This window comes from Cladosporium halotolerans (genome assembly GCF_011745625.1).
Source record: "Cladosporium halotolerans strain TM138-S3 chromosome Unknown Sca1, whole genome shotgun sequence".
Lineage (NCBI taxonomy): Eukaryota > Fungi > Ascomycota > Dothideomycetes > Cladosporiales > Cladosporiaceae > Cladosporium > Cladosporium halotolerans.
In genome coordinates this window covers 1,131,167-1,146,972 of record NW_027191452.1, presented here as the reverse complement: position 1 = coordinate 1,146,972, position 15,806 = coordinate 1,131,167, and the positions used below count along the sequence as shown (strand labels likewise).

Below are 15,806 nucleotides of genomic sequence, written 5' to 3'. Positions count from 1 at the left end.
TTTCTGATTACATCTAGCTCTGTATCAGTATCTCTCTTCGTCCCGTGGCTTCCCATTACGCGTTTGCGGGTTACATTGGACGCCGTGCAGTGTTATTAAACAGAGCAGAGCATGTGAGATAGAAACTTATAATGAACAGCAACACTTATTAGATCACTTCGCACTAATCCGCAGGACATGGTCAGAACAATAGTACACATCTATCATTCTAGGCCTATATTCCAGGCATCCCAATCGCCTGCCTCATGATGGGCAATCCTCGCGGCAGCAGGTATATAGCATACAATGCAGTGGATGCAAGCATGAAGCCCGTGAACTTCTCGAACCATGTGTGGAAGTATGCGGCCGTCATGAGGAGCATCCACCAGCTGACTGCGGCTACACCCATTGCAAGCTTCGCTCCAACTCCCAGCTCTTGAGGCACCTCTATGCTGCCCTTGTGCCCTTGACTCTCGGATGCGAGTGTCTCCGCACTCGCACTCAGTATTCGACCATCGCTGGAGTTGATGCGACGTGCCTCTCGCAGACCAGTCCATCTGGCCACCACCGGCAGCAGCTCAAACCAAAGCATTCCACTTCCAAGGATCAGCAGGAAGACGTGTCCGCTGATGTCGTGGCCACCCATCCATCTACCGCCGGCTGCCTTACAAGCCGCGTGCGAAAGGGCCTCCCTTAGATCGCTCATGTCCGCCTTCTTCGCTTCCGAGACTGGGTCTTTGGATAGCATGACCGCGCATTGCCCACCCGTGAGTCGAAAGCCGCGGTCGATAAGCGCAGGCCCGAAGAACCATTGCGTGACGAAAATCCAGACGAATGTCACGCAAGCGTATCGTGCGGCCGCTTGCAGCCTTCTCGTTGTGACCTGAAAGCTTGGTCCCAGGCCCCTGTGGCTTGCAATGAAGAGGGCAAAAGCCGCAGTTATCCAGACCCAACCAATCTTGACAAAGTATACATTGAAAATGTTGCTCTTCTTTGCGAAATAGCTAGGCGCATGTTCCGCCGCATAGCTTTGCAGTGCGGCGTCGTAAGGTGTAGCCTTGTCGTTGACAGTGAGAGTGCTGAAAAGAGACCCCAAGATGAGAGTACCGGGGAAAAGTGAGAGAAGAATAGCTTCGAGGGGTGTAGGTAGCCATGGTGAGGCCGCAGGAGAGTCGATTTGGGTCATGCCTGAAGTTGAGCTGCTTGCTTGTGGACGATGAGAAGCATTTGCAGCGTCAGAGATAGGAATCTCGACTTTCGCTCTGGACCGTCGAGTCGCCATAAGAAAGACGCAAACAGGCAGACAGCAACGAGGAAGGTTGGTGAAGGCGCCTATTGTTCAGGGAAGACGAAAGATTTGGAGGGTTTTGTTTTGGCGCGGAGTACTTGCGGGCATGAGCAGGATGTGACGTAGCTTCCACACCGAGGCAGCCACGCAGCCACGTCTGGACTTTTGCAGCCAGTGGCGGTGCCTGGCGAGCCTTGCGTCCTCAGCCTTGAAGGGCATCTGCAGCCAGCCCTTAGCGTACCGTCGACGCCAGCCAATCGCCTCTACTCGAAGAACACCAGCAGTAAGACGGCAGCAATGAGTCCATCATGCTGCGAGAGCAATCCATGAGGAACCAGCCAGACGAATACGCATTTAGAGACTGAAATTCGAAAACACCATCAAGAGTCGACAGCGCTTCATCAACGTCTTAGGCGGAGCCGGCGCGATATACCACTTTTCTTATATCAGCAGCACAAAAAGCCGTCACCCACTCTGCGCACAGCTCTCAAGAAAGAATAGAATTCCAAGACCGGATCCAAAGACAATCACGCCCCGTCCACTGACGACAATGGCGCGCGGTAACCGCGAGCCCCTTCCTCGCGCGACGCAGGTATCTAAAAAGATGTCCTGGCTCTTGCGCCACGGCGCAGAAGAAGAAGGCCTGCAGTTCCTCGACGGCGGCTTCTTGAACGCCGCCGACGTGATCTCCAACCGCAAATTTAAGTCCATGAAGATCACCTTCGCCGAAATGAAAGAAGTCGTCGCCGCCGACGAGAAGCAGCGGTACACCATGATGCCCAAGCCCGACACAGACGCCGCCTCCGATAAACCGTCCGACTTTTTGATCCGCGCCAACCAGGGCCACTCGGTCAAGATGGAATCCGAAGGTTTGCTGACGCCCGTCACGAAAGAGAACGCGCCTGCTACAGCAGTCCACGGCACCACTCACGCGGCCTGGGGTCTGATCGTCTCTTCCGGGGGCTTGAAAGCCATGGGCCGCAACCACGTGCACTTCGCTTCTGGCTTGCCTGCGGGCTTCACGTCGATCGTTGAGCACGATGAGGCCACGCAGACCGCTGCTCCGGTAATTTCAGGAATGCGAAAGACTTCGACAATCCTGGTCTTCCTAGATGTGGCTCGCGCGATGGATGCCGGGCTGACCTTCGGACTCAGCGACAACGGCGTCCTTCTCACGGAAGGCGACAAGAACGGTCTGGTGCCACTTGAACTTTTCCAGAGAGTTGAAGACCGAACTGGCCTCGGAGTACTGGTGCAAGATGGCAAGATCGTCAAAGAAGCTCCCGCGAGCTGGGCAAAGGGCAAGGGCAAGGCATGAAGCAATCCCATCTATAGTTGATGCTTATTTCATGTATACGGGGGGCAATGCCTGAAGACGTCTACAATCTATTGGGACCTATGCACGCGAAGAGGCATTGATGAAGAAGACGCAAAATGATGTCTTGTCGATGCAGCGGTGAGGTTCGGGGAGATCTTCTTACGAGGGATGCATTGCTACCCATGAATGATGCAACGCTGAACGCAGCACTATTTCTGTAATCCGCCGGCACACAGAACTTCAGTAGCCGTTGAGTCTATCAAGCAGGCTCTGACCAATCTATCTGTTCCGTCAGAGGCGCACCGCCGTCTTTCGAGTATGTAAGCCTTAATCGCAGGCGGAGCTTGGCGGGAGGAGGCTGAAAAGTAGTTAGCATAAGAAGAAGGCAAGATGATATCGATGATGGCTTACCCCTTGGACACTTGTTACTCTCATCTGCTGCTGGGCTTCTTGACCTCCCTCGAGATCTGCACTGCTGATGGCCTGCAGTTGCAGTTTCTGTGATTTGGGCACGGCGGCCTGCAAATTGAGAGCGCCGATGTTCTCAAAACTACCTTGGTTCTTGAACCGCGCCATGACCTGCACCGCTTGTGCGTTGCGTTGTACCGTGAATGTGACAGACAGATCGTTCTTGTCGTAAGCCGTGTGCGTGGGAGCTGAAGCCTGTTGTGATTGCTGTTGAGGAGGAGGGCTACCCATGCCCCCGAAAAGGTCGTTGGAGGCTGACGATTGCATCGGCGGTCTCTGCGGCTGTGGCTGGGGCGTGCTGGTAGAGCCTGAATCGAAAAGATCCATGATTGAGGACATGTTGTTCTGCTGGGACGATGCGCCATTGACAGGGCTGGCAGTTGACTGTGGCGGGGAAGCCATAGAATCACCACCTAGAATATCTGCCAACAGGTCAGCATTGTTTGCTGACCCGTTGACAGTTGCGCTGGTGTCCGTCGTCGGCATTGATGAATCACCACCCATCAAGTCAAGAAGCATATCCTGCTCTGTGATCTGGCTGGGCTTCTTCTTCGCGGGCGCTCTGCTGTTGCGCTTCTTCGTAGCTTCACCAAGAACTCTCTGCTCTTCCCTGATCTCAGGTGGCGGCATCCGCTCGAGGACACCTTTCTTTATCTGGTCGTAAGCAAAGAGGTTGCCGTACTCAACAGCACGCTGCTGTACCTCGATGTTCAAATTTGTCTGATAGCTGAGTAGGATCCGACGCAAGCGGTCGATCTGTGCTGAATCTTGCAAGCGGGTTGTGAGCTTCATCGCCGAAGTGACAATGTACTCCGTTACGTTCTGTCCGGCGTAGCTCGAGTGAAGGATGGCTTGGAAAGTGTCGACGATTTCGCTCTCCCTGACTTCCTTCACGAGTTCCTCCTCCTCGTACGAGCCGCCTCGAATCAACGCATCACCGTATTCACCGATGACCCAAGCTCCTGCCAGGTTCAGTCCTTCTTGGCTGATGTCGTCGCGCAGCGCCGAGTATAGCTTTTGCGCGCAGTATGTCTGAAGTTCGGGTGTTGTCGCGATGAGACGGACGAAGGACGAAAGGATCTGCTCTTTGATGTAGTTGCCAGCAAGCTTCAGCACCCGCATCATAGTGTCCACATGCCATCTCTTGTTAGGTGAGAACCGGTCTGCAGCAATACCGATCTGTGAGGTCATGATGGGCTTGAACTCTGCATCTGCCACCTCCAAGAAGGCCAGTAGTTCTCTGATGAGAACGCGGACATTGCTTTCATTGATGAGAGTGAAACTGAGATCGAGAGCTCTCCTTCGGATGCTGATATCGGGATCGCGCAGGCAGTCGAGGATGGTGTTTCGGTGTCTTTGAACCGCGTTGGGCTCAATCGCAACAACCTTGATCAACGTGTTCAGAGCAACATAGCGAATGTTGTTGTCTTTGTTGGTCAGGAATTTTCCGAGAATGTTGACGCCAAGCACGCGAAGGCCAGAGTCTGCTTCGATGTCGAGAATCGTCAAGACGGCTTCGTATAAGATTGAATTGCCGACGTTCTTGGAGGAGTCTGTGTTGGTTGCAACTTGCGCAAGAATGTCGTTGATCTGCTCACTGATACGCGCGTCGCCGGTTCCGAGTATCCTGAGCAAGCGCAGGATCTTGACTTGCAAGAACGGATCTGTGATGCCCGTAACATCATGCTCCGGAGCATAGCCCGACTGCGAAAGCCCCTTGAGTGTTTTCACCAGACTGCCAGTCACAGGTCTGAAGATATCCACCACTCCTTGCTCGCCGCCTTCTTCCTCATCAGCCTCGCACATGCTCGTGACCAGAGTAAGGCCAGTAAGCATGACGCCATGGTTCCTGTCATTGAGTAGCACTTTGGCTTTGTCAATGAAGTGCTCCTGCAAATCGGGGACCTTCCTGCAAATGCGCATCGCGCAAAGGGCAGCTTTTCGCCTGATGTATGGATTCGAGGAGGCAAGGATGGTCTCGACTTCAGGGAACAAGTCTCGGGCCATTTCGATACTGGCGATGTTTCCTAGGGTGCAGAGCGCAAGGCCGACAATGTACTGATTGTTGTGGTTGAGATCACTGCTTCGGTCAGCTGCAAGTCTACAATCACCTTGACCACAAGATCCCTACTTTTTCAGAGAGTTCGTCACGAGCGTCAAAACCTCTTGATTCTCGTCCAGTAACAACATCGTTCCCAGGTAGCCCAAACGCTTGTCCGCAAATCGCGGTGAGGCGAGAAGCTTCAGGCATTCTATTTGTCCAAAATGTGTTCGCTCGCCGAGGGTGAACAGGTACAAGAGTTTCGCAACATTGTTTCTCCTGTTGACCGTATAAGCTCGTCGATTCAGCGCTGGGTGTACATGGTATTTCATACCGCAGATCTGAGTTGTGGCTCTCCTCCCTAAAGCTAGCTCTTATGGCCGCGCTCTCCTTTTGCACAACCGCTCTTTCGTCGGCGATAGTCTTCGCGGCTCGCACATTACGGATGAATTGCTTGACTACAGACCAAGAAGTTAGCGATAATTGTCATGCCCACCAGGCTTGCGCGTCCGATCATACGAGAGCTCATTGTGCTTGTGCCAGCCGCGGGGACCTCGTGCAATCGACTCTGTTTGGTGCTGGTATGTTTGGTCTCATGCGACCGTTATCCTGGGCGTCAATCGAGCGTCTGTCCAGCTGGTCGAGGGGAATGGACAATGATGTCGAAGCGCGGCAGTGAATAATCTTGGCTTACGGTCGGCGCATGCCCCATGGATCCAGACACCGTGCGTAACGAACGCCGGGGTGCGGCTGCGGCTGCCCCTCGCCAAACGTCGTCCGAAGTCTGGTCACATGACATCCCTCTTCACGACCGCACGCGCGCTTCTTGCGTGCGATCTCGTCGAGCCTCACGTCTGTCGGGATACCTGTTCACTGATAGAAGCTCATTCGTGCAGCACCCAGAACCCTGAGTACGCATACGCGCAACCGCTATCGTGTGATGTGGAGTGATGCCCAGATCAGCAACAGCATCCCCATGTCCGCGGCATGCAAGGCTCCACCCCAGAATCATTTCATTGCATTTACTGATTGAATTATCGATTACACTTATGCCGGACACTGCGGAAAGAGTAAAGGAGCTCGTCATGCGCCTCTCTTAACTGTGCAGAAACGAATGAGATGAGTAGAAGGTGCCATGCCTATTCCTGGACCTGGTACACCCATTCTGAACTGGGAGAGTTGCCAGCCTACCTAGGTATTCTGTACGGCACTGAGCTGGCACAACTGTCATGTGCCAAGTGAACGAGTAATCCCAGCCAGACTCAAAGACTGCGGTTGTGTAACCACAGTGAAGACCCAATCATCACCCTGATTACGTAGATACGTCCCTCAAGAGAAACTCAGCGCGGACCTTCCCAGATGTGCTGACACATATTAGATACATTCAATTGCAGCTTAACGTCACTCTCTTCAACGACCTGGTACAGATCGGCTATCGCAAAATGACACTCGCTTGGACCATGCCAGCCAGGTCTTGGGAGCCAGTCAGTTCATGCATGCATGCCACCGCAGTAGCTAGGGTCGCTGCGCGCCCATACCCTTGACAGATCGTTTGACATAGACCTCCCAAGTAAGCTGACGCTTATGCTTCTCAGTTGGTCTTACTTGTCACGCGTCTTTCGCCGTCTACAAATATTGCACATTGACCTGTCTTTCCCTCTCCGTCGTTTTCTCATGCATCACTCACTTTGCCCTCTTTTATCCTGACATTCTATCACCTGAACGTTTCATTGAGCCGGCAAACCGAGTTGACTGTCTCTGAAGCCAATACAGAAGCAACAGCCATGTTTTTGACTACGGTATACTTTGCATCTCTCTCAGCCGCATTGGTACTTGGTTACCTTGTCTACAAAGCAGCGCTCCCCAAACCAATTCCTGGTATTCCATACAACGAATATGCGGCAGGACGTATCACCGGCGACTTACCTGAGGCAATCAGATACGAGGCCGAGAGGTCTGAAATGACAGGCTTCCTCTCACAACAGCTCATCAAGCTCAATGAACCGGTCATCCAGTTGTTCCTCCGCCCGTTCGGCAAGCCATGGGTTGTCGTCGCCGATTTCAAAGAGGCTCAAGACGTTATGGTCCGTAGATCCCGCGAATTCGACCGTTCTCAATTCTTTAGCGACATCTTCAAAGCAACGCTGCCGACTCATCACGCCGGCTTAAGGCTCGGAAACGAATGGAAAGCTCACCGACGGTTGGTGGGTGACACAATGTCACCCCAATTCCTCGATCAGGTGCTAAGCAAACGAGTATACGAAAGCATCAACATGCTACACAGGCTTTGGAACGAAAAGTCGAGGCTGGCACTTGGGCGCCCGTTCACAGCGAAGAACGACATTCTCAACGCATCACTGTGAGTACATTGGCACAGATGTAACTCCCAGAGGCTTTTTTCTGACGTTAGCTGGGTGACCTATGCAGCGATACTATCTTTGCAGCCACGTTTGGATCTTCCCTACAGGTCACCTCGAATCATGTTGACCTCCTCTCCAAGCTGCCATCGGGAGAACGACCAGAAAACAACGATACAGAGGCCGAGCTACCTGTAGCGCCTACATCGAAAGAATACGACGCAACTGTCACAGTAACCGCGTCGTCCGAGATCCCTTTGAAGTCGCCGTCCCCAGTGCTGCATCATTGGCTCGCAATGAATTTTCACCCCAAACTACGCATGGCTGTCTCCCGTAAGAACAAGATGATAAATGCCGAGTTGGAGAAAGCGTACAAGCGAAGCTCTTCAAGTTCTGCTCACCAAGGCAGCCTCCGATGTGCAGTAGACTTGATCATGCAGAACGAAGTGCAAATGTCGAAAAAAGAAGGCCGCCCAGTACAGTGCGTACCGCTCGAAGGTATTGAAGACCAGGACTGATCAATTGTTTTTAGATGGAATACCCAAGTAATGCGCGACGAACTTTTCGGTTTTGTTATTGCGGGATACGAAACGACGGGCACGGTCATGCAGTGGGCTCTGAAGTGGATCAGTTCGAGGCAGACGGTGCAGACGAAACTTCGTTCCGAGCTGCACGAAGCGTTCAGGGAGGTTCTTAATGCTGGCCAAGACCCTACTGTGGAAGCACTGTGCAAAACCAAGGTGTGTGAGCCCATCTACCATAAAGGGCGGCTGACTCGCTGATCATTGTAACTGTCAGGTACCATATCTTGACGCGGTCATTGAGGAAGTAATGCGCCATACCTCTGCGACTCAAATCGTCAACCGGGTCGCGACTGTCGACACCCAGATTCTGGGTATACATATCCCAAAAGGGACTGACGTGTTCTTTCCCAATGGCGGGCCATCCTTCTTGACGCCGGCGTTCGATATTGACGAAAATTCGCGCACCCAATCTAGCCGCGAGGCAAAAGCAGCCTATGGCGTTTGGGATCCTTCCACCATTGGTGACTTCCTGCCTGAGCGATGGCTCTCCTTGGACGACAATGGAAAGCAAGTCTTCAATCCGAGGGCTGGGCCGTCCATGCCATTTGGAGCGGGAATTCGCAGCTGCTTTGGTAAGGGCAATACGTTTTGCGCATTCACTATAAATGCTGACGTTTTCGAACAGGTCGCAAGTTGGCTGAAATGCAACTCCGCATACTCGTTACCTTGACCGTGTGGAGATTTGACTTGCAGCCCGTTCCGGAGCTTTTGTCGACCTACAAAAAGCATGAGCTGTTGACTAGCGCCCCTCAGCAATGCTATCTCCGCCTAGCAAAGCTTCACTGAGCTCTGGGTCTAAGATAGATTGTGTCCAGATTGCTACTACTTTATTTAGACTTCTCACTTGCGAGCCGATTGAGGATCTCTGTTTATGAATCTCGAGTACGGTCATATCTTCATATGGTGCAATCACAACTGCACAAGGGTTTTCAAGCAGAATGGAAAGGTGCAGTAATTCCATGAGATTTTCCCTCTGCCTTTTAAGAGTACCTTGTCGTTCGGCTCCCGCTTTGCTGCCACCTTCTTTGTAACTCCTGCGCTCGCCTTGTCGCCTCAACCCTCTGTACAGCCTGCGCCTGCGCCTGGCTTGCAGCATAGTCAGGCAACTCTTCGTCAAGCGGGCTCACATCCGGGACACTTGTCCAGTCCGGCATCACTGCTTGTGTTGAAAGCGGTGGCATTGGAGGTCGTTGTGCTGGCCCGACATGTGAGGGCGGAGATTGCAGCCAGCTGTCAAAATCCGGTCCAAACGCCTGTATGTTGTGCCGCTGCGGTGGTTGCGGTGGTGGTTGGGAGGTATTCTCGGGCATTTGAGCAAGATACTGTAGAGCCTGTACTGTCGTTGGGGTATCCGCGGTCGGCGAGATCATGTAGCTTGTGTCTGTTTCGAATCCACCTGTGCTGTCGTTGTGGTGGATTGGATGACTGTGGGAGGTAAATGGTGAGCTCAAGCCTCTATGATCCATGCTCGGTATTGGGCCCAAGCCAGCCGTGGCTTCTACGAATAAGCGAAACTCGTGCTCGTCATTGAAAGCTGCGTCGTTTGTGATTGACTCGTTTTGGTCAAGCCATTCACTGGCCGGTGGATAGGTGGCATGTCGGGGAAGGGTGGTTGCTTGAACCTCCGAGACCCGCGGCAGAAGACCTGGAGTTGTTGGTTGGCTTATGGAGCGTGGTTGATAGTCGAAAGTGTCATTGTCCGATCCGTTGTCCGGCACCGCGTACGGACTCATTTGAGGGTACAGCATAGAGGGATTTAGAGGCTGTCGCAGGCGCTCCTGATCCAATGGCCTCGGTCGCCTTCGTGGTCTGGAACTGGAAGATTTTGGAGGCGAGCTTTCAAGCCGGAATGCTGGTCCAACGCTTTGCGTTCGCTGTAGAGAAGGTTGATTCAAACCCCGACTTCCAGGATTTGTGGCGATAAAGGTGCCAAAATCGGGAGGTCTTGTTGGTACTCTGGCCCATTGACCTTGTGCAAGGGGATTTGTAGCTGGCTGTTGACGTGCGTTCTCCGAGTGATGGCTACCGTATGGCATACATGTATCATCCTGCCTCTGCCGAGAAACCAGTATTTCCGGATCGTATTCGGGCGGGTCGTGAGGGTCCATGCGATATTGGTTGGACCGAGATTCCTCGGCAATGATGAAATCTGACTGATGTTTGTAGATTGGAATGGATGTCAATGGCGAAAGATCAGTATAGTGTGGAGGCCGATCACAGGGCATCTGAATATGCAATGTTGCGTGAACCCAGTCAGTTGACATTGTGGGGGCAACTTGACATGACCTTGACAGGGTATTCCTTCAAAGTCAATCAAAGGGATCGGACAGGTCGTACATGATGCGTACAGCGTAGGATCAATTGAGGCACTGCCGGAGAGTGGCGGCCGTTCAGCTTAAGAGTGCATAAGCGAGCATTATCTGTGCTGATTCTCTCCGCGAAACGGTGAAGATTTGGAGGGCAAAAGACTAATTCCCCATGCTTGCGGTCCGTCAAGACCCGTAACCTTGTAGTCACGCCGGAGTCAGGTCACAACACTTTCAGCCGAGATGGCATCCGGGGCGGGCATCATAAGGAGAATAGAGCGGCAAATCTCGTCGATTACTATTCATGGCGTATGAGGTAAGGACTAGACGTGCGGGCATGAAAATGGTCAATGCGGCTAGAAGGAACGCTCCAACTTCACCATAAACTCCTGCTGCTCGAAATCGGCAGAGGAGGAAGCATGCAGTTCCTCCATCATTGTCAATTCGCAAAGAGTTGGAGGATAACTCTAGACGCCGGGCTTTGACCGCTTGGAAACTCTGTTGCCGTGGACTTTGGGAACGTGGCCGAAGATGCTGTGCCGCTTCGTGCGCGCCCTCTGGCCGGCCATCAGCGCTGTCGACGAACAGAGACGCCATCTTACACTTGCGTCCGGGGACATCCAACGCTTCAGTCGCAGATGCGGCTCGGATGCCCGTGCCGTTCGAATCGAGCCTAAGCAGAGTGGCAAGCAAGAACATGGCAGACGGATTGACGGGCGGCGTTGGAATACGAGGCACAGTGGTTTTAAAAATAGACGTGCGCTAAGCCCTCGCTTCCTCGCTTACGGAACCGCACTCGACGTCAGACCGCCGGCATCCTCCACCAACACCAACCCTCCTACTCCGGCAACAGAAATTTGAGACTCCTCGGCTCTTGCCTTCGTGGGAGAATATACCGTCTAGCTAATTCACGAAGACGAAGCGACTGTGGCGTCACCAAGTCTGATGCTACATTGTTCACCGTCCATCTCGCACGATGAGCTCCCCGGTTGGATGAAGTCTGTCGTGACAACCGCAGCAGATAGCCAAGGCATGCCAACCGTACGCTGTACCAGAGCCAGCACGAGACAGGCGTGACACAAGAGATCTGTCAAGAGGGTTCACAAAATGACCCAGTTCACATGCAAGCTGAAGCAGCATCGCAGCCATTGTCGCCAATCAACATAGAAGAATTCAGGAGCTCGCCCGGTCTGAGAGCGTGAATGCATATGGCGCTTCAACAGATTAGTGTTCTCCAAACAGGCTTCCAGAGGCACGGCACAGCGGGCGTAAGACCAGCTTGATTTGGCGCGGAAATGCCTAAAACGTGTTGACCAATTTTGTCGTTGCATTAATCCTCCCGCTCCGCCTTACAATAAAGCACTGCCCGTCAAGCCACCGGTGGAGGAGCCCGGATGCCCCGGGACCCAATAGGACCACCTGAGTCATGGTTTCGCGCCAAATTGGGCCGATGTTATTACAGGAAGTCGCCTTTAGGGCCGTGGATTATTCCTGAATTCTAACGTGGCGTCAGGATCCTTGAGTCGCAGACAGACGTCTTGAGTCCTCTCCAGACTGAAGTAAGGAATAGCAGGTATTACCCTCCATCATAGACTACTCGGGAGCAATTTTGATATGGAGAACTACGTGCACTACGAAAGCAAAATCCCCCCATTCAATGCCATTGGATTCTACGCCACCGGTAAACGACATCATTCAAATTAGCGGTGCGCTCGTATCCTCACGGTCGATGTCCGAGCGCTTGCCACCAACGGAGGCGAGCTGATCCAAGTCGCATTCCAACGCCTCTCGGAAAGAAACTTCACTCTCATTGATTACATCCTCAATATCCCTACGCGCCGTCTTTTCCACATTGCTGACCGCTCGATTCTTACTGTGTTCGTCCCCAAGGATCGTCAGGTAGTCGCGTGAGATTGCTTCTTGAACATGATGCACGCGCCCGTGCATGGTTCTCCTCGCCTGTTCACACATGGAGTTGATATTGTTCCTAACCATGGTCGTGGCATCTTCGAACATGCTGGATTGGTGAGTGGCAATATGAGTGGCCATGTGCTGCTTCATACGTTGGAACGAACCTCGGCCTGCGAAGTACGTCAGTGATATACGAACAAAACTTTGAGATGAACGCTTACCATTCTCTGCGCCGCACACAGTGTATACCGGATCCATGGCTGAAGCCACCGACGGTGTGAATTCTCTGTTGATCTCACGCTGCGCTTCGTTGACGTTGATTGTCATCGCTTTTGAAAGCTCCTCGAAAGCAGTCTCAAATACGATAATATTGTCCTCCAGCCGAGCGATACGGGAGACCCCAAGACCATATTCTTTGCAGTCGGACTCGACTGCATCATGAAATTGGCGCAAAGTAGTAACCGCACCGATAGAAAAGCTCTGGATGACTGCTGGCAGACGGCGGTGAAACGCTTGATCCCACGGAGTACTCAGTCCCTTGTAAAGTGGATCCGTGAGTTCTACGTTGAAGTTGCGAGTTCCAGAGGACCCTGCAAAAATACCCTTGCGGCGGACTGTGGCCTTATACGTAGCCCAGAACAGTCCACCGTTCTCCATAGGGGCTCCCCAGCTGGAGACAGTTGAGTCAGCGGCCGAAGCTGCGGCATTTGCGGCTGCGGCGAACTCCCCGAACAGCTGTGCCTCGAGAATTTCGACGACGTCATCCATAGTTTGGTCCACACCGACCTCCAGGCCCCTTTCAAACTGAAGCAGGTTCTTTGCGAGAGAGCTCTTGAACGATATGCGCTGCTGTGAATCGACCGAAGAGTCACTCATATCATCAGATGCCCAGAGGCTTAAGGACGTGAGAAGCTGGTTCAACCTGTTAAGGAAACGTGTACACCCAGCTTGCCTTCCGCCCTCAGTGAGCTTTCGACAATGTGCCTGGAGTTGGGGGATCTCAGTCTGGCTCTTCGAAGAAAAGCCGACGACCTCACCATCATGTTGAAGCCGACCACTCAATTTTTGATATGCACGGCTGCTGACACAGAACACTGGTAGCGAGCGAGCCACATTTTCATAGTCCCGCACGTCGTGGTTCGGGTCAAACTCCTCGGGATTTTCTTGAGCGGCGTTCTCCTGGTCTAGCTCCTTGATGCCCTCTGCAAAGTCTTCTCTGATGCGTGCGCGGGACCACTCGTTGCGGCCTTCAATGCAAAAGGCATCCAAGCTCGCGTCAACCTCGACTTTGCGCGCTTCCAGATCTACGAGCTGCCTTTGGAACTGCTCCATTCTCTCTCGCAGTCGCCGTCCATTTTGACGAGCAGTCCTCTTGAGTTGTTTGAGACTCTCAATCTTGTCATGTTTCTGTTGCGCCGTAAGTGGCACGCCGTCAGTGAGGGACGCTTCTTCAGCCTCTATTGCATGCTTTCGCTTGTTGTTGGGAGCCCCGGTATCGTAAGGCATGTTTCCGATCGAGATATTGCTGAGCTCATCGTCTAGATGGTCGATCTGCTCCTCATACTTGTGCATTTCATCGTCATTACTCTCGCGATCATTGCGAAGGCGCGCATGCTCTTCGTTGATTTCAAGCTTGCTGCGATCGATTTCGGATCGCTCACCAAGCAATCCTGCCATACGGGTATCGAGATGGAGCGAGTCGATCGCTTCAGTTCTGGAAATGTCGTCCGTCTTGGAGCAAATGAATGTGACTGCAGAATATGTGCCATCGTATTTCAACTGGCGTTTGAAAGAGTTGCCGAGTAGGTTCTTCGCGGCCTTGTCATCCACGGCTCTAGTGATAGGGGCGACGATCCAGAGCCCAGTGCATTCCTTCATGTAGGAATCGGCAACTGCAGCGCGAGCTGCGTTCGAGTCGTGCACGCCTGGCAGATCAACCAAAACAGCGCCGGTCGACAGAGCTTCCGCCTTGGTGTATATGCGCACGACCTTAATCAGAGGCCAAAGCTCCAATTCACGTTTCTGCGCATTTTTAACGTGTTGGTCGGATCCCGGCTTTTGCTTGCTGTCGACATAGTGCTGCAGACGCTGGTAGAAGCTAGCGCAATCGCCGCTACTGATACGCTTCACAGTCCCGAGCACATCAATGACACTCTTGGTGGCCATGAGCTGATTGATGTTGCTCGACTGCAGCATCTCCCTTGTATGATTGTGGTAGACGGCACGCATCTTGGCGTACGCTACACCCGCGATCGACTCGGAGTTGTGAACATCCTTATTGATACTGCCCGCGCCGTCAAAGACCTCTTCAAAAAGTATAGCGAGCTCACGGCGCCAGTCGTCCGGTTGCACGAACTCAATCTCCGCTCGGTATGGGGATGAAGGGTCGTTGGATTCGTTGTAGCACATTTCAGTCACCACGGCAGTGCAAGCACGCATGCAGTTCGTTGGGACCAATCGCTCTTCTTCCAGCACAGCGTTAATTACACTGCTCTTCCCAGCACCTGTGTTCCCGGCAACTCCGATCACGGTGCGATTCTTGCTAGCCATCTCGCGGACTTCAGCGACTGTGACAAGCCATTTGCGTGCATCTGGGTCTTTTGAAAGGGTGTAGAGATGCTGCTCAATCTCCTTCAGTGTCGCAAGGCCTTTTTGCACGGCATATTCGAGTCTCTCCGGCGACCGCTCCGTAAGAAGTTCCTTCAGAGCCGTGTGTACCACCGTCCTTGATTCATTGCCTCCGAGAAGGACAGAAGCTGTACTTGTCGACTGTGTGTGACTTGCGCTACCAATAGTTCTGCGAGAAGTTCCGCTTTCATCCGAATATGAGGGAGCACTGGAGAGACCCAGCATTAGATTCGGCCGATACTCCGGAACAAAGAGCTGCGAAGATGGAAGAGGGGCCGGAGGAGCGGGAAGCGGCGATTGTGTAGTGAAGACAATAAACCTGTCGTGAAAGCTGTCGAGATCGGCAAGGAACTTCGAGTCGTCAACTTGCTGCTGGTGGACGTTGAGCGTGACCTTTAGGGCGGAATCATCGTAGTGCGAGCGGTAGAATGATTTGATTTGACGAACTGGGGTCTTGTCGCGCGCCTTGAACCATAGGAAGCGCTCTTCGGTCATCTTGCAGCCATCGCGCCAGTCACAGTCATGCCGCTCCACTGCAACGACTTTGTGGTCTGTTTTAGCCATGTGTTCATGAAAGCCTGTCATCGCGGAATGTGCGACTTGTAGAGCCAGACGGTGCATGCGGCCTTCGTCAGGCCGTGCCATGATGGTGGACGCCATCGTGCTTCTCGTGCGCGTCCCAGGCCACGACGGCGCTGCGGCGAGAGTGCTGAGTGTTCGCTGCTATCTTTTGGAACAGGGGTGGCTGACCTCGTGGTGTGCTCCTCTGCTGCTGGTAGACGTCGCTGATGCTGCTGCAAGTAATGGTCGCGTCTGGCGCTGTGCGGATAAGGAAGTGTCGTGGTAGAACGTCAACGGCTGATCGCATGTCGAGTCTTAAAGCAGCTCGCGCGTTCACTTGCTTAGGCAACCGCGCTGCACGTGAT

General features: G+C 53.1%; 6 protein-coding genes across 6 annotated transcripts; 2 read left to right on the top strand and 4 right to left on the bottom strand.

Annotated features, from left to right (window-relative positions):
- Positions 1-214: 214 nt before the first annotated feature.
- scs3 (Acyl-coenzyme A diphosphatase SCS3) lies at positions 215-1,261 on the bottom strand (the record flags this gene model as incomplete). Its single annotated transcript, XM_069369030.1, has 1 exon — positions 215-1,261. The coding sequence occupies one exon, from the start codon at positions 1,259-1,261 to the stop codon at positions 215-217; it is 1,047 nt and encodes a 348-aa protein (XP_069233919.1).
- A 556-nt stretch (positions 1,262-1,817) lies between these two features.
- Positions 1,818-2,585, top strand: WHR41_00423 (uncharacterized protein; the record flags this gene model as incomplete). Its single annotated transcript, XM_069369029.1, has 1 exon — positions 1,818-2,585. The coding sequence occupies one exon, from the start codon at positions 1,818-1,820 to the stop codon at positions 2,583-2,585; it is 768 nt and encodes a 255-aa protein (XP_069233918.1).
- A 144-nt stretch (positions 2,586-2,729) lies between these two features.
- Positions 2,730-5,812, bottom strand: WHR41_00422 (uncharacterized protein). The gene is made up of 5 exons (XM_069369028.1): positions 5,614-5,812; positions 5,429-5,552; positions 5,185-5,373; positions 2,997-5,133; positions 2,730-2,943 (listed from the first exon to the last, which is right to left on the bottom strand). Exons 1-5 carry the CDS (start codon positions 5,621-5,623, stop codon positions 2,845-2,847), a joined length of 2,559 nt encoding a protein of 852 aa, XP_069233917.1. The 5' UTR covers positions 5,624-5,812; the 3' UTR covers positions 2,730-2,844.
- A 1,043-nt stretch (positions 5,813-6,855) lies between these two features.
- Positions 6,856-8,821, top strand: WHR41_00421 (uncharacterized protein; the record flags this gene model as incomplete). The annotated part of the gene is made up of 5 exons (XM_069369027.1): positions 6,856-7,453; positions 7,522-7,932; positions 7,984-8,191; positions 8,250-8,607; positions 8,661-8,821. The coding sequence occupies exons 1-5, from the start codon at positions 6,879-6,881 to the stop codon at positions 8,819-8,821; spliced, it is 1,713 nt and encodes a 570-aa protein (XP_069233916.1). The 5' UTR covers positions 6,856-6,878.
- A 194-nt stretch (positions 8,822-9,015) lies between these two features.
- On the bottom strand, positions 9,016-10,299 carry WHR41_00420 (uncharacterized protein; the record flags this gene model as incomplete). The annotated part of the gene is made up of 1 exon (XM_069369026.1): positions 9,016-10,299. The coding sequence occupies one exon, from the start codon at positions 10,297-10,299 to the stop codon at positions 9,016-9,018; it is 1,284 nt and encodes a 427-aa protein (XP_069233915.1).
- A 1,636-nt stretch (positions 10,300-11,935) lies between these two features.
- On the bottom strand, positions 11,936-15,375 carry WHR41_00419 (uncharacterized protein; the record flags this gene model as incomplete). Its single annotated transcript, XM_069369025.1, has 2 exons — positions 11,936-12,422; positions 12,474-15,375. 2 exons carry the CDS (start codon positions 15,373-15,375, stop codon positions 12,037-12,039), a joined length of 3,288 nt encoding a protein of 1,095 aa, XP_069234034.1. The 3' UTR covers positions 11,936-12,036.
- Between the last annotated feature and the right edge of the window lie 431 nt (positions 15,376-15,806).